General features: G+C 29.4%; 8 protein-coding genes across 8 annotated transcripts; 2 read left to right on the top strand and 6 right to left on the bottom strand.

Annotated features, from left to right (window-relative positions):
• Positions 1-59: 59 nt before the first annotated feature.
• On the bottom strand, positions 60-2,446 carry DFA_04168 (uncharacterized protein; the record flags this gene model as incomplete). The annotated part of the gene is made up of 6 exons (XM_004366519.1): positions 60-762; positions 841-1,125; positions 1,203-1,426; positions 1,492-1,590; positions 1,674-2,295; positions 2,397-2,446. The coding sequence occupies 6 exons, from the start codon at positions 2,444-2,446 to the stop codon at positions 60-62; spliced, it is 1,983 nt and encodes a 660-aa protein (XP_004366576.1).
• Positions 2,447-2,661: 215 nt separating this feature from the next.
• On the bottom strand, positions 2,662-3,985 carry DFA_04167 (uncharacterized protein; the record flags this gene model as incomplete). The annotated part of the gene is made up of 2 exons (XM_004366518.1): positions 2,662-3,824; positions 3,901-3,985. The coding sequence occupies 2 exons, from the start codon at positions 3,983-3,985 to the stop codon at positions 2,662-2,664; spliced, it is 1,248 nt and encodes a 415-aa protein (XP_004366575.1).
• A 246-nt stretch (positions 3,986-4,231) lies between these two features.
• On the top strand, positions 4,232-7,427 carry DFA_04166 (uncharacterized protein; the record flags this gene model as incomplete). The annotated part of the gene is made up of 6 exons (XM_004366517.1): positions 4,232-4,469; positions 4,786-4,942; positions 5,328-6,066; positions 6,141-6,542; positions 6,608-6,955; positions 7,041-7,427. The coding sequence occupies 6 exons, from the start codon at positions 4,232-4,234 to the stop codon at positions 7,425-7,427; spliced, it is 2,271 nt and encodes a 756-aa protein (XP_004366574.1).
• A 79-nt stretch (positions 7,428-7,506) lies between these two features.
• On the bottom strand, positions 7,507-11,878 carry DFA_04165 (ankyrin repeat-containing protein; the record flags this gene model as incomplete). The annotated part of the gene is made up of 6 exons (XM_004366516.1): positions 7,507-7,525; positions 8,186-9,236; positions 9,324-9,401; positions 9,489-10,075; positions 10,226-11,448; positions 11,531-11,878. 6 exons carry the CDS (start codon positions 11,876-11,878, stop codon positions 7,507-7,509), a joined length of 3,306 nt encoding a protein of 1,101 aa, XP_004366573.1.
• A 247-nt stretch (positions 11,879-12,125) lies between these two features.
• Positions 12,126-18,301, top strand: DFA_04164 (Putative transposase; the record flags this gene model as incomplete). The annotated part of the gene is made up of 7 exons (XM_004366515.1): positions 12,126-12,133; positions 13,199-13,234; positions 14,258-14,877; positions 14,944-15,820; positions 15,944-16,357; positions 16,425-16,891; positions 16,965-18,301. 7 exons carry the CDS (start codon positions 12,126-12,128, stop codon positions 18,299-18,301), a joined length of 3,759 nt encoding a protein of 1,252 aa, XP_004366572.1.
• Positions 18,302-18,507: 206 nt separating this feature from the next.
• DFA_04163 (uncharacterized protein) lies at positions 18,508-20,034 on the bottom strand (the record flags this gene model as incomplete). The annotated part of the gene is made up of 4 exons (XM_004366514.1): positions 18,508-18,626; positions 19,186-19,276; positions 19,636-19,665; positions 19,888-20,034. 4 exons carry the CDS (start codon positions 20,032-20,034, stop codon positions 18,508-18,510), a joined length of 387 nt encoding a protein of 128 aa, XP_004366571.1.
• Positions 20,035-20,145: 111 nt separating this feature from the next.
• On the bottom strand, positions 20,146-21,826 carry DFA_04162 (uncharacterized protein; the record flags this gene model as incomplete). The annotated part of the gene is made up of 6 exons (XM_004366513.1): positions 20,146-20,265; positions 20,332-20,420; positions 21,058-21,085; positions 21,174-21,317; positions 21,440-21,719; positions 21,756-21,826. The coding sequence occupies 6 exons, from the start codon at positions 21,824-21,826 to the stop codon at positions 20,146-20,148; spliced, it is 732 nt and encodes a 243-aa protein (XP_004366570.1).
• Positions 21,827-21,887: 61 nt separating this feature from the next.
• DFA_04161 (ankyrin repeat-containing protein) lies at positions 21,888-24,359 on the bottom strand (the record flags this gene model as incomplete). The annotated part of the gene is made up of 7 exons (XM_004366512.1): positions 21,888-21,893; positions 21,927-22,175; positions 22,266-22,340; positions 22,420-22,500; positions 22,595-22,855; positions 22,928-23,335; positions 23,397-24,359. 7 exons carry the CDS (start codon positions 24,357-24,359, stop codon positions 21,888-21,890), a joined length of 2,043 nt encoding a protein of 680 aa, XP_004366569.1.
• Positions 24,360-24,431: the final 72 nt, after the last annotated feature.

The raw sequence follows: 24,431 nt of genomic DNA, 5'->3' as shown, positions 1-24,431 counted from the left end.
ATGAATGATCTAATTTAAAAAATAAAAGAGATATATATAAAATTTTTATTATATTTTTTTTATCTTTGACCATGAGGATCATAATTGTGATTGGATGAACTACCTCCACCAAAAATATCATCTTGTTGTTGATGTTGTTGATGTTGTTGATGTTGACCATGATGTTGACTATGATGTTGAGGTTGTTGAATTTTTTGTTGTTGGTGTTGTTGTTGTTGTTGTTGTTTAAGTTTATTGGTAAGAGTTGAAGCAATATGGTGACGCATTTTTTCTACTTCAACATCCCAATTGTCATGACCACCAGCACACAAGAATCTGTATTCCAACTCTTCTTTGGTGATTCCTTCACAAATAGATTCCATAGTATCAACAAAAACAGTGATATAATTGGCACGTTTCTTGTCTGGTCTCACCAAATGATACTTCCAAATTCCCTTTGAAAATTCAAATGAAAACTCGGCAATAAAGCAACCCTGATCACGTGATCTCTTATAATCGGTGCTTAGTAGTGCAAAGTCTTCAGTTGACAACATTAATTCCTTGCAAGGAATATCGGTATTATTGGGACCCGCACAATGAAGAAACCATTTCCTATCACTGTTTTGAGCCACCTTGAAATCAATTGTCCACAAATCCAAATATTTCCATTTAAACAGACTTTGATCTGCATATGCTTTGTATGCGTTGTTTGGTGTTAAAATAAGTCCATCTGTTTGATGATTTCTTTTTTGATCTGAAAATATTCTTTCTCCATTTTTATTTCTAAAAAATAAAAGATAAGTAAATAAATATTTACCAAATGAATATAATATCTCTATCTCTCTTTCTTTCATTTCTTACGTTTTAATACTTGAAAAGATTTTTGAAATATGTTTCTTTTCAAAAAAGCTTTTGGCAATGAGGATAAAAGGAGTTTTACCCAATTCTCCTGACCCTACGCTTTGTCTATAGTCACCTACAACTTTACCAATATGTTGCATTCTCTCTTGAAAAAGTTTATCTCCAAATTTCGTGTTTTCTCTTGCCAAAATATCAAAAATAAAATACATTGGTTCTTTTGATTCTAAATGTCTAATCATTTCTCCATCCAATAATGTATCATCATGTAATACTTTACATAATTCACTAAAAAAAAAATAGAAAATAAAAAGATTAAATCATTTAAATTCCTTTTTTTTTTTGTTTTTTGTTTTTGTACATACTCATTACCATCGATTTTAAAAAAATCAAATTTTCTATCAATCATATACATGACACCTTTATAAATTAATATCATATATCTAATACCATCTGTTTTTTCAGAAACATAATACATATCTCTTTGAATGGTTGGAAAATGTTTTTTACCAAAATTAATTGGCATTGCTCCTGGAAATTCTCTTGTTCTATTTGGATTACAATCTGGTATATACCCAAGTACTTTTTGCTAAAAATAAAAAAGTAAGTAAATAAAAAAAAAGTAATATTATTTGTTTTTTTTTTTTTGTTTACTTTTAAAACATCAACAAATCTTGGATCTTCAAGTTTTGTCATTTGAATATCAGGAAATGATAATCTCCCTGGTTGAATCATTGTTATTATATTTTTTGTCTATATATCAAAATAAATAAAATAAAATAAATTAATTAATTAATCAATCCATTTCTATTTCTTTTCTTTTCTATTCTATTTACTTCATTAATAAATTTTGAAATTAAATTATGTAGAGTATTTTTTTCAAGAGCGTCAATAATATAAGTATTAAATATTTCCAATTCAACTTCATAAGTTTCTTCACCAGTATTGGTTCTGACAAGTGTCATGTCGATTTTCCATTGAGGGTTGTCAACATCGATAAAAGTATGTCTAAACTTGGTTCTTTGTGAACTTGATTCGGGTGGTGGTACCAATGGCAATTGTCCAAGTTGTCGTTCGATCGATGTTGATACACGAACGTCATAGATGAGACTTGTCGATTGATCAAAGGCAGTCTTGTCAATCTTTGCTTCGCTTTTAATGACTTGACCGTTTACATCGACAGTGACACGATGCTGTGTATACAAATAGTCAGTCTCTGTCGTCTCTCTACCTTCTCCATACTTTCTCGCAAGTCGTCTTGCCAATGCTGCCCAATCTTCAATGATAATACCCGATCTAAATGTTTTCGGGTCCTGTACCATCAACCCAATACGTGCTTCTACTTCCAATCCATTGATATTTGTTGTATCTTTACTTGCAATTATATATAATTCTCTAATCTTTTGACATATATTCTCAACACTAAATACTAATTTATTTGATACATTGTTTCGATTTCTAAAGAAAAGAATAGTAAATGAATAATGAATCGGATGATGATGATCTCTTTCTCTATCTATCTATCTATCTATCTTTCTCTCTCTATCTTTCTTTTTTACCTTTTTATATCTTCTCTATCTTGTTGATCAAGGAATGATAGATTACTCATTTATATATATAGATTAAAAAAGAGATATAATAGATTAATCTCAAACAAAAAGAAAATGAACAAATAAATACAAAATTTAGATATTTAACTAGTTTTTCGCAAGTCGATTTGAGTTTATTAATATTTTTACATGTTTTATAAAATAAATATTTATATATATATTTATATATATATTTGTACAATTGTTTGTTTGTTGTTTTCTTTTCTTTTCTTTTTTAGATATAATACAATTTAAAAGGTACATTTGATTGATATGAAAAATTAAAAGAGTTGTATTGATAATAAAGATCAAATGATCCTTGTCCACTTGGAATCGACAAGACAAGTATCTTATTATTATTAATATTGTCATTATTTTGAATTGACCAAATAGGTTGAAGAGTAATATTTAAACCTATACTGTCGATCATGTAAAATGACCAAGTTGAAATACCAAGTGAATCCTTTTCTTTAAAATATTTTCCACTCAATGTAATATTACCTCCAAATATTGGTGGCAATGTAATATTTGTTATTAAATCTTGTAAATTATTATTATTATTATTACTAGTGATTGGAGAAAGGTATTGAATAAAAGATAATTGACCACCAACTTTAATATTATAGGGACCAAATAAAGATGTTGTTTCATTTTGTCCAACATTAAACCAAATCTTTTCTTGATCATATGATACATTTTGAAAGATGATGGAATCTTGAAACCTGATTAATACTTGATTTGGATAATCTGGATGACAAAGATTTAAAAAGTAGATGGTTGCTAATCCACTTGTAGCATTAAAATCACTTGATATAAAGATAGGTGCACCTATACTAACAGTACTTGTATGTGATAGGGGTTGCAAGTCTGCCGATATTACTTTTCGCAATGTAATACCTACTTGACCAATCCCTACAAACCCCTTGTCAATGATAATCGTAGATTGATCAATCGGTCTATACTCTAAACCAATATGATCAGTATAGATACTTTTGAATGATATATGATAGGGATATATATTTTCAAAAAATTGTCCTTTAATAGTGATAGCATTACTACTACTTCTACTATTTTGTTGTTGGTCTGCAAACGATGCAACTTGTTGGTTAGGAGTGATTGATAGTATGATTGGAGCGAGACCAATGTACGCAACTGCCATATCACGTGTTGATTCGTTAAATACTGTAATATACCCGCTTGGTATATTTGGTGATAGTTGACATCGTAGTCGTTCCACAAAGATCTTGGCATTTTCATTATCATCATCGTTATATAATAATCTTGTACAATTATTTGTAATCTCTACAACTCTAGTATCCAATACTCTAACATTATCACTGAAATTCAAATTATCTGTAGATCTAATAATCACATAATCAAATTCTTGAATCAATACAACTAAAAGAAAAGAAAAGAATGTTAGAGACCGACCTATCATATTATGATGATCTTTCTTTTTTTTTTTTGTACAAACTTGAAAAGGTTGTACCTTGATTCCTTGGTACAACTGATAAGAGTATTAATAATACTATTATAAATAATGATAGTACTTTCATCATTTCATTTTAATCATCAATAATAATAATAAAATAAAGATGATGGATATTTACTTTGATGGAAAACTTTCTTTTAGTTTTTTTTTTCTATTTTGAACAACTACACTCGTTGCCTCGCTCTCATTAGGGTGATAATCATTTAAAATTAATTGCTTTAACAGCATGCTTTAATAATAAAAATGAGAGAGAGAAAGTAAGCTGAATAAATTAATAGTATACAATACGAAGATCAATTAAAAGCAAAAAGACATGTACTGCAACATAAGTAGTAACAGTGTCAGTAGCTCACTACAGGATGGCACTGGTAGCCTTGGTAGTAGCGTAGTTGATAGTATTGGTTGTGTTGGTAGTACTGTTAACAATGGTATCGGTGGTAGTGGTGGCACTAGAAGAAACCCGGTACTACATGGTCGCCGAATGTCTTGCCAACACATCTTCAACACAAATGTTGATCACATTGACCTCGTTATTCAATTGATCCATCATGGCAAGACCCATTGGGGTCGCTGCGTTTCATGTGGCGACAAATATGAACACAAACGAGTGCACACATTCAAGAATCACGTTTTGTCATACTCCCAAAGTCTACAAATTTAAATGTAAGTGCCGTCTCTTGTACAAGAGGAGATGACTCTTTTGACATGGACGGAGATCAAGGCACATATCAAGATGAAGAAATGGAGCAAGATATGAAGTTTTTTTGAATTGCCTTTACGATTACTACCTTTCAATATCTTTGGGTATAAGACTGGTAGAGTTATCCAAAACGGATCTGGAAATCTTTCGATTGTTTGTTGTTCAAGTAAACTTTAATGACCCAGCTCTCTATAAGAATATTTGTCATAAATTGCTTGCACAACAAGCTTGCCATGTATTTTTCATTAGCAAGCATCGGCCATTGTTGGATTGTGACGGATGGCCATATTTGGAAGTAGGAATAAAGAAGAAGAAGAAGAAGAAGTTAGAACCTACTTTTTTGTGGACAAATAAATGTATCCATTTTATAACAGAAAAGAAAAATTACTTAACTTTCATTTTCAACTTGTTTTAGTGACACACAATAATAATAAAAATAAAATAAAATAAAATAAAATCATATTCAAAAAGTCTAATCTTCATTTTTTATCTTTTTTTAATATTTAAAATAAAAAGTTGAATCCCCTAACCCTAAAAAAAAATAAATAAATACCGTCGAGTATTTTTTTGTCTTTCATAAAAAGGAAATAATAATGAAAATATTCTAAATTATTCTTTTTAAATTCTTTTTATCTTTTTTTTGTATAGGATTGACTTTCTACCAAGGTATGAATGAATGATCATATGCACTGTCATTTTTATATCAAAGAGAGATAACTAATCATTCAATAATGTCATTCTTTGATATCTTTCGTCAAAGATATATTAGTCAATTAATATTTAGACATGTTGAAGAGATATCTATCAATCAACCAACATCATTAAAAGGTAGAGATATTGTAAAGTTACCATTTCTTGGGATGATATCTACCTATGCAATGCCATGGGACTTTATCAAACATTACTTGTCAACAAGAGACCATTTTATAAAAAAGAGAAGAGCCAATGTGATTACATCATATTGTTCTCATCGTAATGCTAGAGTAGACACATTTCAAAGTCTTCTCGATTGGTCACCTGATTACGACCCAAGAGATTGTTCTGTCGTATCACACTATAACACACTTTCAAGTAGAATTGCTGGACATGGGAATATAGATCTATTAAAATTCCTCATCTCTACCTATCCAGATTTACCATTACAAGAGACATTCAAGTCTGCAGCTGAAGCTGGTCATTTAAACATCATAGAATATTTAAATAATACTACAAAACATGCATTCTGTTGCAAAGCTGTAATGGATATAGCTGCTGCAAATGGTCATTTAAATGTAGTAGACTATTTACATCGAAATAGAACTGAAGGTTGTACGATTTATGCAATGACAATTGCCGCTCAGAATTGTCATTTAAATGTGGTACAATATTTACATCAAAATAGAATTGAAGGATGTAATAAAGAAGCAATTGATATAGCATCAGAGAATTGTCATTTTAATATTGTTAAAGTATATATATATAGATTCTCAGACAGACATCTTTAAACAATTCTAATATTCTAATTCTTTTTTATTTTATTTAGTTTCTAATTGAAAATCGTACAGAAGGATGTTCAAAAGATGCAATTGATAATGCGTCAAAGAATGGACATTTAAATATAATTCAATATCTTGATTCAAAAGGAAAGAAATGTACAACCAATGCTATTGATTGGGCATCACAGAATGGTCATTTTGAAATAGTAAAGTGGTTATATAACAACAAAAACTCGGGAGCATCTAAATTTGCAATGAATTATGCTGCAAACTTGGAGATATTAGAATACCTTCACAATATTGGTCAATCATGTAGTACTACTGCTATGGACAATGCCGCCAAAATTGACTTGGAAATGGTTAAATTCCTTCATACAAAACGTACAGAAGGTTGTACAACAAATGCTATAGATAATGCATCAAAAAATGGTCATTTAAATATTATTAAAGTAAATAGAAATATAATTTAATTATTTATTAATTTAATTAATTATTTATTTATTTTATCCGATAGTATTTAAATTTAAATAGAACTGAAGGAGGTACAGAGAAAGCAATTGATTTTGCAGTAGATGGTAATCAAAGTATGGAAATGATTCGATATCTTGATGATCATTTGAGACAAGGATGTTCACATCATGCAGTTGAAATTGCTGCATCCAAAGGTAGACTAGATGTCATCCAATTCCTACATCAACGATATCCTTCATCACCAGATATTTGGACAACTAAAGTCAATGACAATGCATGTCAAGCGGGGCATTTGGAAATTGTTACTTTTCTTTTTGAAAATCGTACAGAAGGTTGTTCAATCGATTCAGTAATTGGAGCTACTCAAAATAATCATTTAAATGTTTTAAAAGTAAGTATGATAGTATTTAAATAGAAATTATATATATTTATTTACTTTTTTATTTAATTCCTCTTTCTATTTATTTTTTATTTAGTATTTACAATTACAACCAATAGTACAAAACAATAGATTCATTTCAACGAATACATTGAATTTAGCAATTGAACAATGTAATTTGGAAATGATAGAATTTTTATATATATATAGTCATCGTACATCTAAAAGTAAAAGATGTGATGTTGGATCATTGACTAGACATCTCAGACTTGAAGATATAAACCATCGTGTACCTAGAAACTTTTTTGATGTTTTAACATTCCTATTTACAAACCATATGATCAAAGAAATACCAAACAGTTCAATAGAACATATCGAATCACTTGGACTCTACGAAATTGTCAATCTATACAATCAATACAATCAATCTCAAAAAAAGGAAATTGATAGAAAAAGAAAAATGAATCGATTTGATTTTTTCTAAAACACTTGGAAAAGGTCTAACAAATAAACAAAAAAGAAAAGATTTATACGTACATATTTAGACACCTCAAACTCGATATCTAATGTTGATCATTCCAACTTGTCAAGAGGTGATATATATTGACAAATAGTTTTAAATTGACTGTCAAGTTGGAGTAACCTGAATTGGATATCGAGTTTGAGTGATATAACATCTATCCTCAAAATTTTATGTTGATTCTTCCTCTCTCGATCGACATGTTGGAAGTCGTTTCTAGTAGGGTATTTATCGCTATGTATGTGAGTTGGGTAGAGTGGACAGTATCGTTTCAATCGCTTGTAGTTCAGCGTTGTTGATTGATTGAACGTTGGTTGTTCTTTTTGATATGTTCAACGGATATTGAGTGATTGAAGGGAAGGTGATGGTTGTAGATTTAAATTTATTATTTATTTAAATGAATTAAAGTAATATCATAATAATAAAAATCCAAAATGATACTACCACCAACATCATCACGAATCATTAGAAAAGAGTGGAATCCAGGGATCATATGATTGAGATAATTGTGTATCCAAGAATTGATGGCTTTCATTTGCAGAGACAATCGGATAGTGGCTGTACCCTGATGATTGGCAATGGTATCTTGACTGACACCATTTCGTTTAATGTGTGATGGCAACCCCATCAATGAACAGAGATCGGCAATCAGATGGGTTGATTGATTGGTAGCAAGAATCTCTACACTCTTTAATGTTTTAACCGCAGAAAACTCCAAATACAATTTAAATTGATTATCAAAATTGAATGACAATCCATCCTTGTTGAATAAATATTTGTTGGCTGTTAATGATAATTCTACAATCATTGAATTATTCGTATTATTCATAGTTGATGATGATATAATATTATTAAATGGTGAAATTAAAAGTTGATATCTTGGTTTAAAAGTTTCCTCTAATAATAATATTCTAATCCATTCTTGTAATTTAAAATAATGTTTAAATATTTGTTTAAATGATAAAATTTTGTTATTATAATTGGTTGAGGTTGAAGTTGATGTTGTACTAATACTATTATTATTATTTTGATTATTTTGATTATTATTAGTTTGCCAAGATTGATTTAATTTAATTTTCCAAAACATGTCATCTTGTAAAAGTTGATTAAAATAATGACAAACTTGTTGACAATTAAATAAATCTTGAGCATCACCAACATGTCCAAGAATGGTAATAATAATTTCTTGTGGTAGTGATAATAGTTGGATTCTTTGTTGTTGTTGTTGATGTTGGGGTTGATAAATATTTGATACTTTTGAAATTAACCCTTTTTTAGATAGTTGAAGTAAAGTATCAACTTGACGAGGTGATAGTATAACTTTGGATGATTCCAATTGTAATGGAATTGGACAAAATGCAAGATGTGAAATAAACATTGATGTTGTTGAAGAACTATTATTATTATTATGATCGGTGATCATTTGATTATCATCGATGAAACCAAAAGATTTACAAATTGGACAATTTGCAATATGAGTAGGTGAAATTTGGAATACTTCTCTACCATTTTGTCGGGAATAATTGTTTGCCAAATAAACCAATTGTGTAGTGGAAATGATTCTTTTTGATTCTTCTGTACTGCTGCTACAACCACATGACAAACAACTCTTTCTATTCTTACAAATACATTTACCATCTTGTAAACTCTTATTTAAATTTAGAATAGAATTTATATTATTATGTTTTTGTTCATTGCATAATGGAAATTCTAAATAATTACAACTTTTACATAATATTGTTTTAACTTCATAATAATCATTTTGAATTGATGCTAAATTAAACAAACAAAAAAAATAATAATAAAGTAAATAAACTTGATTGAATTTAAATAAATTATTTTTTGTCATGACAAACATACATTGTAAGAAATATTTCATTTCCTTGTTATTACAAAATTTAAATATATCATCACCATATAAATTCTTTAATGTTGGATCTTGAAAAAAGAAAAAAGGAAATATTAATATTTTGATTATTTCTTTGTTTTCTTTTGTTTTTTAGTTTTGTTTGTTTTGTTACTTACTTGAACCATAATTTAATAATAATTTAATAACATTGATATTTGAAGGTTGGAATATACCTTCATATTGAACAGCTCTCATGAGAGCAGTGTAACCTTCATAATCAGTGTGGTCGATATGAGCACCAAGTTTTAAAAGTGATTTGATGAGTGGGATATTTCCATGTTTGGCAGCCTTGATGAGTGGAGTAGTGTATGATGATTTATCGAGATGTTTGTTTTCTCTAAACACATGGTTGATATTGACTTGGTGTCTTAGTAAACTATCAACCAATACCTTGTCATTGGCACAAACAGATTGATAAAACAATTCTGATGCTTCCTCCAATGTTAAAGTTCCAGTTGAATATTTTAATAATATATGTATTGTTGATGATGGAGATGATGAAGTTGAAGTTGTTGTTGATGACGGTGACGAATGAGAGGAATCAGAAGAATCATAGGAAGAAGAATCTGAATCTAAATCCAATAAATCTAAATCTGAATTGTTGTTGTTGTTGTTACGATGATCTCGATGATCATTACGATGATCACGATCACGATTATCACGATCACGATAAAAATAAAAAGGTAAATTTAATTCCAAGATTCTATCACGATTGATTGAAAATAGGTCAAGAGGTTTAGTCTCACCAATGATGGTGGGGGGAGTGGTGGAATGGTCGAGTAGATGAATAGTCATCATCTGTGTGTTGAGCGTGTATCGTTGGAGTGGGTGTGAGAGTGACATGTCAAAATACTGTTTCCAGAGTAATTGGTCAATTGGTTTTTGGATGGTTTCCTTTGGAATATCGTTCATACCAATTTTAACACGACATGATAACATCCGTCTCTCTTCAGTTGCCTCAGTTGTCAATGTGTCACGTCTAAAATGTTGTTCGAATCCATTACACTGTACAATCACCAGTGACAAGTGATCGGTCTGGATTGGTTCTACTACACCACCACCACCACCACCACCACCACTACTACTACTACTACTACTACTACTACTACTACTACTACTACTACTACCATGTCCCAACCCACTTTTTTTCAAATCCTCTTTAATTAAAAATGTTTTCATCTCTTTAACCAAACTTGATGAATCATCTCCAATATCCATATATTGTAACATTTTTAATGGTGGTAATGTTGTTGTTGTAGTAGTAGTAGTAGTAGTTGAAACATTATTATTATTATTGTTGGAAAATGGGTTATTAATAATATGATTATTTCTAATCAAACAATTATTATTATTATTATTTTTCTTTTCAACCATCATCATATTATTACTATTATTATTTGTAAATGGATTTAAATCATCATTATAATTTGTTATATTTAATTTATCTCTATTATTATTATTATTATTATTATTATTATTATTATTATTATTATTATTATTATTATTATTATTATTTTGTTGGTTATTATGATTATGATGACTATGACTATGATTGTGATTATGATGACTAAATTTAAATACATCTTTTAAAAGATGACCTGCCTTTTTTTGAACTGAATTTGCAAATGATAATATATTATTATTATTAGGTGTTTGGGATGTTGGAGATGTTGATAATGATGTCCCCAACATGGTAGTACTAGTTGTTGTAGTTGTTGTAGTAGTTGGGACAACTTGATCATCGATATTCATTTGATCGTTATCATCCATTGTCGATGATGATGACGATGAAGAGGTTGTTGATTGATCAATTGAAGATATAGAAATTGATTTTAAAAGTGATTGTTTTGAATGAACAACTACACTCATATAGAGTTCTCCAACATTGATCGATAATGATGATGATGATGACGATGATTGGAATTGTTGTTGTTGTTGATACGGTACAATATTCCCAATATTTGAAATGATTGGAACTGTTATATAATGTACTTGTGGATATGGCGAATTGTATAATGGTAATATATCAATTTTACATTCTCCAATTAAACTTGATAGAAAATTATCTTCCATAATCTAAACACAAACAATAAGAAATTAATATAAACAAATAAATAAATCAATAAATAAATAAATATTGACTTTCTTTAAAACTTACTTTAATAAATAAATATTGATATTTTGATTTATATTTTAAAGAGAATGACCAATTCCAATGAATATCAATACAACTGTTGACAGTAGTCATACTCGGTGTTATCGAATCAATCGATGAATATTTTTTGATCCATCCTCCAATTCTTCCAGTTCCAACTTTTAGTTTAATTAATTTCGATGTTGTCGTTGATGGTGACAATGTAGATGGAAATGATGATGGTGGATAATTCGATTGCAATTGTTGTTGGTGTTGATGAATAGAAGATTGATGAATCACATGATGATGATGTTGTTTGTTGTTTAGATATAAATTCTTTACTTGTAATATTCTGATTTCAAGTGTTTCCATTCGTTCTATCCTGTCTTTTGTCTTCGTAGTCGCTGTCTTCGTAGTCGGCTCGTACTTTTTTGTTTTTTAAATAAATAAATAAATAAATAATATATAAATAAATAAGATAGAGAAAGAGAGAAAGAGAAAGAGAGACTATAGTATAGTATAGTATAGTAGAATGGGGGGAAGAGAAAGAGGTTAAGTAAAACTGTTCTATTGTATTGTCATTAGGGATGTGAATAAAGTTATATATATAATTTATAATATGTGTATGTATGTATTGTATTGTATTGTATTATTGATTTACTATTGATAGTGATGATGGTGATGATGGTGATTGATGGATGTGAGGAAGATGAGGAAGGTGAGCCAACAACAACAACACAACTATGATGAACAAACACAGTTGTAGTAAGTAATAGGTTAGGATGGACAACAATAATAGCAACAACAACTACAAGTACAAGAACAACCAAACTTAAAACTTAGAGATATAACTAGAAAGTAAGTGGTGGTAGTGTTGTGTTGGATAGGATAGGATAGGTAGGAAGGAAGGAGTCGGTTGGGTTAGGTTTTAGTTTACCACTACCACTCTCCCTTTGCGTTATTGTTGATCAACAAACAAAGCTTGGCTAACCGACACTCACTGAACACACCACACACGCACTAATAGATTGCGCAACCAATGCCAAGCCCAAGCACCATCAATACCCATTGAACGGAGGCAAGGGGCAGCTACGGTTCAACGGACACCACCACACCCTGCCCATGCCGCTGCTAGCCATCCGCGGATACGATCGGCTGCTAAAAACAACAACTCTGCTGTTTTTTTGAATCTATCCCATCCACCATCACTGAATCATCTCGAAAATTAGAAAAAAACGTAGATAAAAGTCGATAAGATAGATACTTTTCATCAGAAAAAGAGGAGAGACGAGACTTTCTTTCTTGACCTGACAAAATCAATCCCCCACAACTTTCTTTGATTGATTGTGTGTGTCTTGTCGGCGTCGGTTAATTATTATGTGTGTGTTTTAAAACATCGTTGTTGTCTTTGTTTGATTGTGGGTAACACGAGATAAATCGGAATAAAAAAAGAAACAGATATTTGTGATCAATCAACATCTGTATTGTCTATTACTTACACTATTTCTATTTATATTTCTATACTTCTATTTTTCTATATTTCTATTAATCTGATTGATGGCTTTTAATGATACATATAAATAATAGTACAAAGAGATATATAAATTCTGCTACTTCTATAATAATAATCACTTTTTATGGGCAGACAGTAGTATAGGTTTCAAGTTTGTTGTTTGTTTTTTTTTTGTAAAGTAGTGGTGGGGTGTGGTGGCGACGACAGGCAGGTAGGTAGGTACCGGTTATTTCCTTGTCTTAATGTTTAGGGCTTCATCCTATCTCACATCACACCTCTCATTGTGCTGCAGCGGCGGCGGTAGTGCACACCAACCCGACGAGTCTGGCCTTGGGGTCAGGTCAGTTTTTTTTGATTGCCACTGTCTCTCTTTTCCATCCATCCATCTGTCCACCCCTCACAGTGATTGCTTCAAGAGTACTGGTCCTACCCCCACCCCTATAGACCACACCACACAACAAAACAAAACAAACGTCTGCAACCTAAAAAATGAATGTCAAGGAAGGTCGTATCGATCAAAAAAAGCAAGATTCCCAACTGACAAGCCAACCAGATACTTTTTTTTTACCTTTTGACAAAAACGGTCGAAAAGTACCCAAGAGAAAACTTTATATTATTTTTTTTTTCGTTTTTCGACAATTGTTTTTTTCATCACAACATGATCTATCGGTTTGAAACACAAAAGGAAATATTTAATCATTTATATCTTTGATGGAAATCAATCCAAGATGAATCATAATCAGAATCATCCACATATTACTTACCACCCACACAAAATCTTTTACAAATAAACAAAAAAAAATAGAATATTGATTTAATTATTTATTTAATTTCCCCACCCCTCAATCAAAATATAGACAATACATAAATTATACAAAAAAGGAAATCGTAAATCCATCGATTATAAAAAAAAAAATATCATTTTTGTGGTTGTAATAATTATTGTTGTTGTTCAAAATGATTGGAGTTGGGGGGTGATGATGTGATGTTGAGGGGAGGTTACTATTATTTTTTTTTAATCTCTGTCAAGATTATATTATCCAATCTATTTTCGTATTGGTCAATAATAAAATGTTAATTAATGTATTGAATTGATGATGATGATGATAAGGTTGATGATGTTGGTGATGATGAACCAATTTAAATATATTTTCCCAATAAATCATTTATTGCCAATAATAAAATTATATATAAATAATTTTTTTCATAAATAATAATAGTTATATTTATATTTCTAGAACAAATAAAATAATGGATGAAAAGAAGACTTCGTCACCATCTTTGTTATTCCAATGTTTACCAATAAATTTTAAAAAATCAAATAAAAAATCGATTAGTAGTAATTCTCCTATTAACAGTCCACCTACTTCACCTTCAGCATCACCTTCTCCTTCTCTTATACCAGCAGCAACTAAAAGTAATAGTAGTAGTAGTAGTAATAATGGTTCAATTGGATTATTAAGAAGTAATAGTAGTAAATTAAAGTTAACTCATCATCATCATCATAATCATAGTAGTCGTGATAAAAAAGATCATCATAGTCACGAACAATTATCAAGTGAAAGAGCTGGTGATTCAACTACTTTTAATACACTGTCTCATCACTATCATCATAGTCATAGTCAACAACAATATCATCATACTCATGAATATGATCAAAGTAATCATAACAACAACAAAAAGAGTGAATTTAAATGTAAATCATGTCATTATCAATTTGATCAAGGTGAAACAAGACTAGTTTGTGTTGAATGTAAAGATTTATCACTTTGTAAAGATTGCCATCAAAGTAATGATAAACCATCATTACATCAAGATGGTTTGGCTAAATTTCCTCACCAATTTACAAAAGAAACTAGTATGTAAAAGAAATAGAAATAGACAAAAAAGACAATTATACCTAATCATTCCTTTCTATTAAAAGTGAATCAAAAAGATTATTGTATACCAGGTAAAACACTTTATGATTCATTGAGTCAATCATTTAAACAATTTAAAGATAGAAGATGTTATGGAAATAGAGAAATGAATCATACTACTACTACTACTAGTGGAGAATTGAATGATTATTATACATGGATAAATTATGGACAAGTATATGAACAATCATTGATGGTTGGTAATGGATTGTGTCATTTTATAGATACACGATCATTTTTGGCCGTTTGTGCAATCAATTGTATGGAATGGAATATTATAGATATTGCATGTGTTTGGCACGGTATTCGAGTGATTCCAATACATCACCAAGCTTCAAAAGATTCGATTAGTGAGATTATGGATAACTCTGATGCTAATAGTATAGTCATTACAAATGATCTAATGGATAAACTATCAGAATTGATCCATGAAGGTCGGTTACCACAATTACAAGTAATCATTGTTTTGGACAAGGGAAAACAATCACCTCGATTTCAAGAATTGATTCAAGCACTTCCCAATCATATAGAAGTTACCAATTATTTGGAAATGGTAGAGATTGGTCAAACTCTTCCTCTACGTCCTCATACTCCATTTACAGGTGAAGAGTTGGCTACTCTAGGTTACACTTCTGGTAGTACTGGTGGACCTAAAGGTGTCATTTTATATGACCGACAATTCAACTATAACATCACCTCTACACCTGTTTTAAATTACCCCTCCTATTCACTGTCATTTCAAACAATGGCACATGCTCAACGTAGACTAGATCTTAGAACTATATTTGCTGGTGGTGCTATTGGTTTCATGTCTGGTGGTATTGATACCCTATTCCAAGATATTCAAATATTAAATCCAAATACTATTTGGGGGTGTACCAAGTATTTGGAATTTAATTTATTCAAAAGGATTTGTATGTAAAATTAAAAGTAGAAAAACAAAGAAATATTAATATTTATTTATTTTTTCTAGAATAAAGAATTAATTAAAAATTTATTGGGAAGAAGAGTTGAAACATTTTTAACATTTGGATCATTTCTTGGAGAAAATGTTAAATCATTTATAACAGAGAGTTGGCCACATGTACCACTGATGGATGTTTATGGGTTTTCAGAGGATATTGATTTTGGTATTTCAATCAATGGACAATTAAAACCAAATGTAGAATATCGTTTGGAAGCAGTACCAGAATTTAATTATTATCCTACCGATCTTCCTTTTGGACGAGGTGAGCTTTGTGTCAAAAAACCAACTCTCTCTAGTGGTTATTATAAAAATGATGTTGCTACAAGTCAAAGTTTTATTGATGGTTGGTATAAAACTGGTGACATTGTTGAGGTTAATCCAGATACTCGTAAATTAAAAATTATTGATAGAAAAAAACATACTTTTAAACTTTCTTCTGGTTTATTTATTACGTAGGTAAAAAAAATATAAAAGAAAAAGAAAAATATAAATATTAATTTTTTTATTTTATTTTTTTAGACCAGAACCATTAGAAAATAATTTTAATGGATCAAAATTTATTAAAGATATTTTAATTTATGGTGATATTGAAAAAACTTATTTGGTTGCTATTATTAAACCATATGAAAAATATCTAATTGAAGAAAAAGAAGATTTAAAAAAGAAAATATACAGTGATATTCTTTCAATTGCAAAAGAAAAGAAATTGGCAAATTATGAATTACCAAAATTAATTGAATTGGATTGTAATTTACAAGATTGGAGTCATCAAAATGGTTTACTTACTCCTTCTGGTAAAAAATGTCGTTTTAAATTAATTCAACATTATAAATCAACAATTGAAGAACTATATGCTGCAAGTGCATCTGAAATATCAACTATTATGAAATCTGTCCTACAATTTGATAATGATGATGAATCTTTATCATTTACTCAACTTGGGGGAGATTCAATCTCTGCTATTAAATTAAGTAATATGATTAAAGGTAAAAGAAAAAAAAAAAAAAAGAAAAAATATATATAATTATATTTATTAATTTATAATTTTTATTATTTTAGAAACTATAAATGTTGATATTCCAACATCTTTTATATTAAACAAAGAAAATAGTTTAGAAAAAATTACAAATTTAATTAATAATAAGAATAATACTTCATCCTCTTCTATATCTTTGGTAAATTGGGAAGAAGAAATGAAATTGGAGGAAGAAATTCAAATTTTATCAAAAAAGATAAATACTAAACAAGTTGAATCAATATTTTTAACTGGATCAACTGGATATCTTGGATCTCACCTTTTATATCAATTATTAATGAATGAAAGAATTGATAAAATTTATTGTCTTGTTAGAAAGGTTGGATTCACATCTAATAATCTACTAGATCATCTCAATACCAAATATAAATTAAATATCAATGGTATTGAATCATCACGTATAATAATAGTTTATGGTGATTTATCATTACCTAGATTTGGTTTAAATCAAGATCTATTTATTGATTTGGCAAATTCAATAGATTTAATCATTCATAATGGTGCAATGGTCAATTTAATTGTTCCATATGCAAATACAAAAGCAACAAATGTAGATGCAACCAAAGAGATTTTAAAATTGGCAATTGCTGGTCAGCATCTCTTGCCCATTTCCTATGTTTCTACAATTGGTGTCTTTTCAGCCTCTGAGGAAGATCAAGGGTCTGAAAGATCAGAGACTAAAGAGATTACAGAGAAAACAGTACCATCATTGTCACATCTCTCTCAACTCAATGGATATAGACAAAGCAAGTTGGTAGCAGAACAAATCATTAAAGAGGCATCCAAGAGAGGTTTCCCAATCATCATGCATCGTCCAAGTATCATTTATGCTGATTCTACTACTGGTATCGATAATGAACATGATCTAATTAGAATGATCATTCGAGGTTTATTATATATGGGTTCATATCCAACTTCTGATCATCAATTTAATTTGGTTCCAGTTGATTGGACTTCAAAGGTAATTGTAAATCTTAGTCTAAAAGAGGATGAATCTTTTTCTTCTTCTTCTTCACTTTTAATTTACCATCCAATTAATGAAACATTGGTTTCATTACAATCATTTGGTGAATTGATAAATCAACAAGAAATGAAAGAAATGAAAAAAATATCATGGGAAGAATGGATTAAAGATTTAAATGAAACAAATGAATCAAATCCTCTTTATCCTTTAAAATCAATATTCAACAGACAGCAACAAGATGAAAATGCAATTTCTGATTACCTTGCACTTTCAAAAAAGAAATTTTCTTGTCCATTTACAAATCAATCACTCCTCTCTATCAATTTAAATCCATGTCAACCTATTTCAAATCAAATCATTATTAATAATTTAAATTATCTAAATCATTCAAAATAATTAAAATAAAAAGATTTATTCTAATTGGTTTTATTCTACAACCACAAAACGATCGTAATAATAAAAGAGAGAGTATTTATTTAATGTTTTAATTAGGACAGAACCAATATATATTCAGGTGAATCCTGGTCTTGAGGAAATAAGTTTGGTACAGTGTCATAGGTATTAAGATTGAGTAAAAAGAATCCAAGATTTTCATATGGAACCTATCTCAGTGACCAACGATAGATCACACCATTGACTGCATCAAAGACAAATTCAAAAAGAGTGTTTTCAACAAATGGGATCGTGGCTAGTAATGTTGAAGAGTTGGCAGCAATATCTACTTGAAAAATATAAATAGGACAACTTCCCTTTCCATGATATAGAGTTGTATTGATACATTACAACTAGTATCAACATCAAATGAAAAGGTAGTGGTTGATATATCTCCAGACACTGTGTTTTTGGTGGCAATTGGCCATGTTGTTTTTGGTCTTCTGGTGAACCACTCATATAGATAGTATTGGTTGACTCATTGTACGATGTTTTCAGAAAAATGCCTCGATTCCTGGAAAATCCTAGACATCCCTGCAAATTAAATTATAATAATCAGATTTAACAAAATAAATCAATGGGGATGTTAATTCTACTTACACTTTGTTTTGATTAAAATCATATTCTATCAACTCAATATGAAAAAGTAAATAAATTTTAAGATATAAAAAAGAGTAAACTAATTATAGCGTCAAAGGGAAAAGTTAAGGAAAAGTAATTTAATTAAAAAAAAGTTCAAAAAATAAATAGTATATTTTTTGGGACAGTTGTTGGATTAAGTATAATAAATGGGTTAAGGTTAGGGTTAAGGTTCGGGTACATATTGTCAACTCTATTGTTGATTGGACCATTCTTTGATGCATAATTGATAGCTCTACTTGTACATTCTTCGGTACGATTTCGATTTAGAAATTGACAACTTGTAAATGGCCGTTTTGACTTTAGATTAGATTGTAAATGATTATTAATTACAGTAATAAAAGATGAATAAATAGAATGAATAATATTATAGTAATAATGAATAATGAATATAGAATATATAATATAGAATATAGAATGTCGAATGTCTCTTTATTGGATTATTCTAATCCTTTTTATAATTGTTGATCCAGACGACTAACTGACGATGGTTAGTCGTTAGTATTTTATCCAAAATACTTTACATATTTGACTTGTCCTAACCAGGATTGAGTATATTGAGTTCAATGAGATATCAATGAAATATCATTGAGATATCATTGATTTTAAACAATCTAGATCTAACAATCGATCGACCTTGATTCCTCTGACCCACATACTTTGCACTTGATATTAGCTGTTAAATCCATCTTTGTAGTTTAAACTAAAACAATCATTGAAAATAGCACTTGTTATCCTCAAATTTTATTGGAGCCTTTTTTGATTTGATTTATTTAAAATTGTCCATATTATTTATAAATTAGATCAAAGATTTCATAATAATCATGACCTCTTTTATAATAATTTTCTATTTGTATGGTTGTCATTATCTGTTTGATCTGGTATTTGGGAATCAATTTGTTGGCTATTACGTATTTGCAAGTATCATAGCGAACATTACCTATTAGGGCTTCCCAAGAGCACTTTAGGTTACCATATTTATGTAAAAATTCAACAATTTCTAAATGACCTCCTTGACAAGGGCCATCCATATCATCTGGACCATACAAACTATCCATTTCATTGTTGGTTGTAATGGTACTATTAAAATGTAAAAACTAAGTATAAATAAAAGTGAGAGAAAGAAAGATAAGGTTAAAAAAAAAATCAAATTCTATTCTCAAAAACATTCAAGCGTGACTTGACTCTCTAAATTTAATACTTTCTTTTTCTATTTCAAAATGTCCAAAGAGGGCTGCTATATGTATTGCACGACGTGAACATCCCTGAGTATGATTCTCATGTAGAAACTGGAAAAAATAAATTAGTAATAAATTTAATAATCTAAAATATTCTCTAATATTCTAAATACAAACTTTTATAATATCAAGGCAGCCATCTTCTGCAGCTCTATCCATTGCATTTGTTGTACCACCTTTACATTCTGGAATGTTTTTATCTAAAACTATGAAATGAATAAAGGTTATTTAATATTCAATACGTAGAAAGAGTGGTCATCATTTAGGACTTGAGAGACGCTTCGAAAAACTTTATTATTTTTGATTATTTTTATTTTTTTTCGAGCAAAATACCCTTATTGGGAGTTTTCACCTACTTGCACCTATTTGATTTTATTCTTGATATTTTTTTTCGAGCAAAATTTGCCACATGAGGAAAGAGATGATGTTTTTTTTTTTTTTTCCACAAGTGACATATTATATCATAGAATGTAGAAATATGATCGATTGTCAAAAAATCAAGTAGTTTTAGATTCATTTCAACCCCTAAATGATTAAAACCCAATTTTGCTCTCACTACGTTTAATATTTAATATTTGATAAATTTTACTTTTAAAATATTATCATGAGGGAATCTAGTAATTTTTAAATTTTTTGCATTGTCCTGGTGCCAGTGGTACTGTACGGCCATCCTTCATCAGGTATCTTGTGATGTAACCACTGTAAAACATTCAAATGACCTTGCGCTGATGCATTTTCCATTGCCTTGTTTGTGAATCCCTCAGTTCCATTTAGATACAACCATTCTAAAATATTTAAATGTCCGTTCAAATAATGCCGCATTATCCATAGCTTTAGTTGTACATCCTTCATCACGATGATTAAAAAATAACTAAAAAAAAAGATAGAGTTTAAAAAAAAAATTAATTAGTTAATTAGTTTTTCTTGTTTTTTTTTTAAAATAATCTTTCTATACATACTCTAACAATATTTAAATGACCATTTTCTGCTGCTTTATCTATAGCATTGGTTGTACATTCTACTTGTCCATGTTGTTTCAATTGACATAATAATTGAATTGTTGAAAAGTGTCCACGAGCAGATACATCATCAATAATAATTGCCTAAGAAGAATTACGTGGTGTATTTTTATTGATATTTGGATCCCTTTTTAAAAGCAGTTCCAATATATCATTGTGTCCTTGAATAGCAACATTGTAGACTAATTCTTGATGATCTCTTCTACTTGATCTTGTGGATCATATTCAGGGGACCATTCCAATAGTTTTAATAATGTATCCAATGTTGCATTTTGATGTGAACAATATTTACTAATAACATACATCCTTCTTTTCAACAATACATTATTTTTGTTGGCTAGATAATATTTGATAAAGTTCCATGGCATTGTAAACCTAGATATCATTTCAAGATGATGTTGTTTGATGATATCTTTACCTGAAAGTGTTAAATACTTTGGAAAAATCTTTTTACCTATTTCTTTGATATGATTGAATATACATTGTCTAATATATATTGACCCAATTAAGTGTGTACTTTACATTTGATTGTATATGTTTGATCTATCATCATTAAGTAACAAAGTACTAAAACGAACAAATGATTCTTTCATTTTTGAAGTTCAAAAAACCCTACCCAAAAAACTAAATATTATCTTATTAATTAATCTAAATTTAGATCTAGATGTTATAATATTTATTGATAGTATCTACTAGTTCATAATAATCTTCTTCATATGGTAGCGTTAAAATATTTCCTTGTTTGATTGATTCCAATGGTATTATTTTGTTTGACAGTATGTAATTGTAAATATCGGGGTTATTTGATTCCCATAGAGCTTGATCAGTACAACCCTCAGTTCGATTTTTATGTAACCATTCAACAGTCTCTATATCACCCCTTCTTGCTGCATTATCCATACACTTGGTTGTACATCCCTCTGTACGATTAAAATGTAAAAACTAAAAAGAAATGATAGAGTTGATTAATTAAAATGTAATTAATTTTTTTAATTTATCTCTCTCTCTCTCTCTCTTTTAAAACAACAATACCTTTATCACTTCTAAATTTTTGGAAATATCCATAGCTTGGATTGTGCATCCTTCAGTACGATTAAAATGTAAAAACTATATAGGAAACATTTAATGTTTGTTTAGTAAATAAAATGGATTTGGATTTTAGGGTATAAAAGTAATAATTGCATACTTGAACAATATCAAGATTTCCAAACTCTGCTGCATGATCCATAGTCTTGATTGTGCATGCTTTTTTGTTTTCATGAAGAAACTATAAATAAATAAATAGAAAAAAAAAAAAAGGTTTAGTTTTTTTTAGAGATTTTTAAAAAATATTATATTATATTATATATTTAAATACTTACCTTTACAATATCTAATTTACCAGCTACTGCAGCCAAATCAAATGTAAGAGCATCCCATGTATTAGTAGTTTTTGGGAAACGTTGATAAAGATATTGAATCAAATCTAGAGTATCCAATCGATCATTTTTGAATGTATGTTTCAAACCATTAATTGTACATTCTTTATCGAGGTATTTTATAATCTCCAAACTACATTTCTTCTTTATGGCAGAGTCTACTGCTTCGGGTGTACAAACTTGATTCCTAGCATTTAATAGAAACTATCAATAGATAGATAGATTAGATAGATGGAAATGATTTCAATTATATTAAATATATATATATCTTTTTACCTTTATCAAATCAAAGTTACCACTTTTACAATCATTAATGATGGCATGTTGGGTACAACCTTCTGTACGATTTTCAAAAAGAAATTGGACAATATCCAAATCACCTTTTAAACATGCATTATCAATGGCCAATGTTGTGCACGTTTTACCATTTACGTGAAGGAATTTAACAATTTCAAGTGATTTTGCATTATCCATCGCATTGGTGCTACACCCTTCTGTCCTATTATTTCTTAGCCATTGTAGAATATTTAGATGACCATTCAATGCAGCTCCGTTCATGGCATCAATAGTGCATCCTTCATAACGATTTTGATGTAAATATTGTAGAATATTTAGATGACCATTCAATGCAGCTCCGTCCATGGCATCAGAAGTACACCCTTCTAACCTATGACAATTTAAATACTATAAATTGTTAATATCGATATTTAGCTATTATATTATCTATCTATATCTATATACATACTCTAACAATATTAAAATGTCCATAATAGGCAGCTGAATCCATCGCATGTGTACTACAACCTTCAGTACGAGTTTCATCAAGATACTTTACAATTTCATAGTGGCCGTTTTCTGCAGCATCTCTCATTGCATCTGGAGTGCAAATGACTGTTTTAACAGATGATAATAATTGAACAGTTGATAAATGTCCATATTCAGATGCTATGTCCATTGCCCTACGGTTTCCATTTGTTGAAATATTTGGATACCTTTTTAAAAGCAGTTCAAGTATATCTCTATGTCCTTGAGCTGAAACATTATAAAATAGATTTTGATGGTGAGCACTATCAAATTGATCTTGTGGATCATATTCAGGGGACCATTCCAATAGTTTTAATAATGTATCCAATGTTGCATTTCGATGTGCACAATATTGACTAATAACAATCATTCTTCTTTGTAATAATACATTATCCTTGTTGGGTAGATAATGTTTAATAAACTCCCATGGCATTGCAAATAGAGATATCATTCCAAGATGAGGTAATTTAATGATATCTTTACCAGAATGTGATCCACCTCCACTCTTACTAATTTTATAAAGATTGCTCAACTCTTTTACATGTTTAAATAGAGTACGTCTAATAAATGGTGACCCAATTAAACTTTTAAATCTTATTGACTTTGTTGTTGTTGTAATTGTATTATTATTATTATTATTGTCTTTATCTTTGTTATTATGATCTCTCTTTCTCATTTTTACAATATCTTGTTGTTGTTGTTGTTGATTATCTTCTTCTTCTTCTTCTTCTTGCATCCGATCATCATTATTATCTCTTTGTTGTTCTAATAGTATTTGTTCTAGCGTAAGACCAAAGTATGTTGTAACCGACGGTATACAATGATTGATACCATGTAGTCTAAATTCATCTATTGACCTTGATTCAAATGATCTACATATTTTACACTTGATTACTAAATTCATTGTTTTGTCAAGTGTAGTAGTAATAATAATAACTGACTACAATTTTCCATACTCTTCTCTTCTTTATTGAAG

This window comes from Cavenderia fasciculata, assembly GCF_000203815.1.
Source record: "Cavenderia fasciculata unplaced genomic scaffold Scf_Dfasci-G-b-285a01.f1-5, whole genome shotgun sequence".
Lineage (NCBI taxonomy): Eukaryota > Evosea > Eumycetozoa > Acytosteliales > Cavenderiaceae > Cavenderia > Cavenderia fasciculata.
The sequence above is the reverse complement of the archived record's forward strand: the minus strand, read 5'-3'. Positions and strand labels throughout refer to the sequence as shown.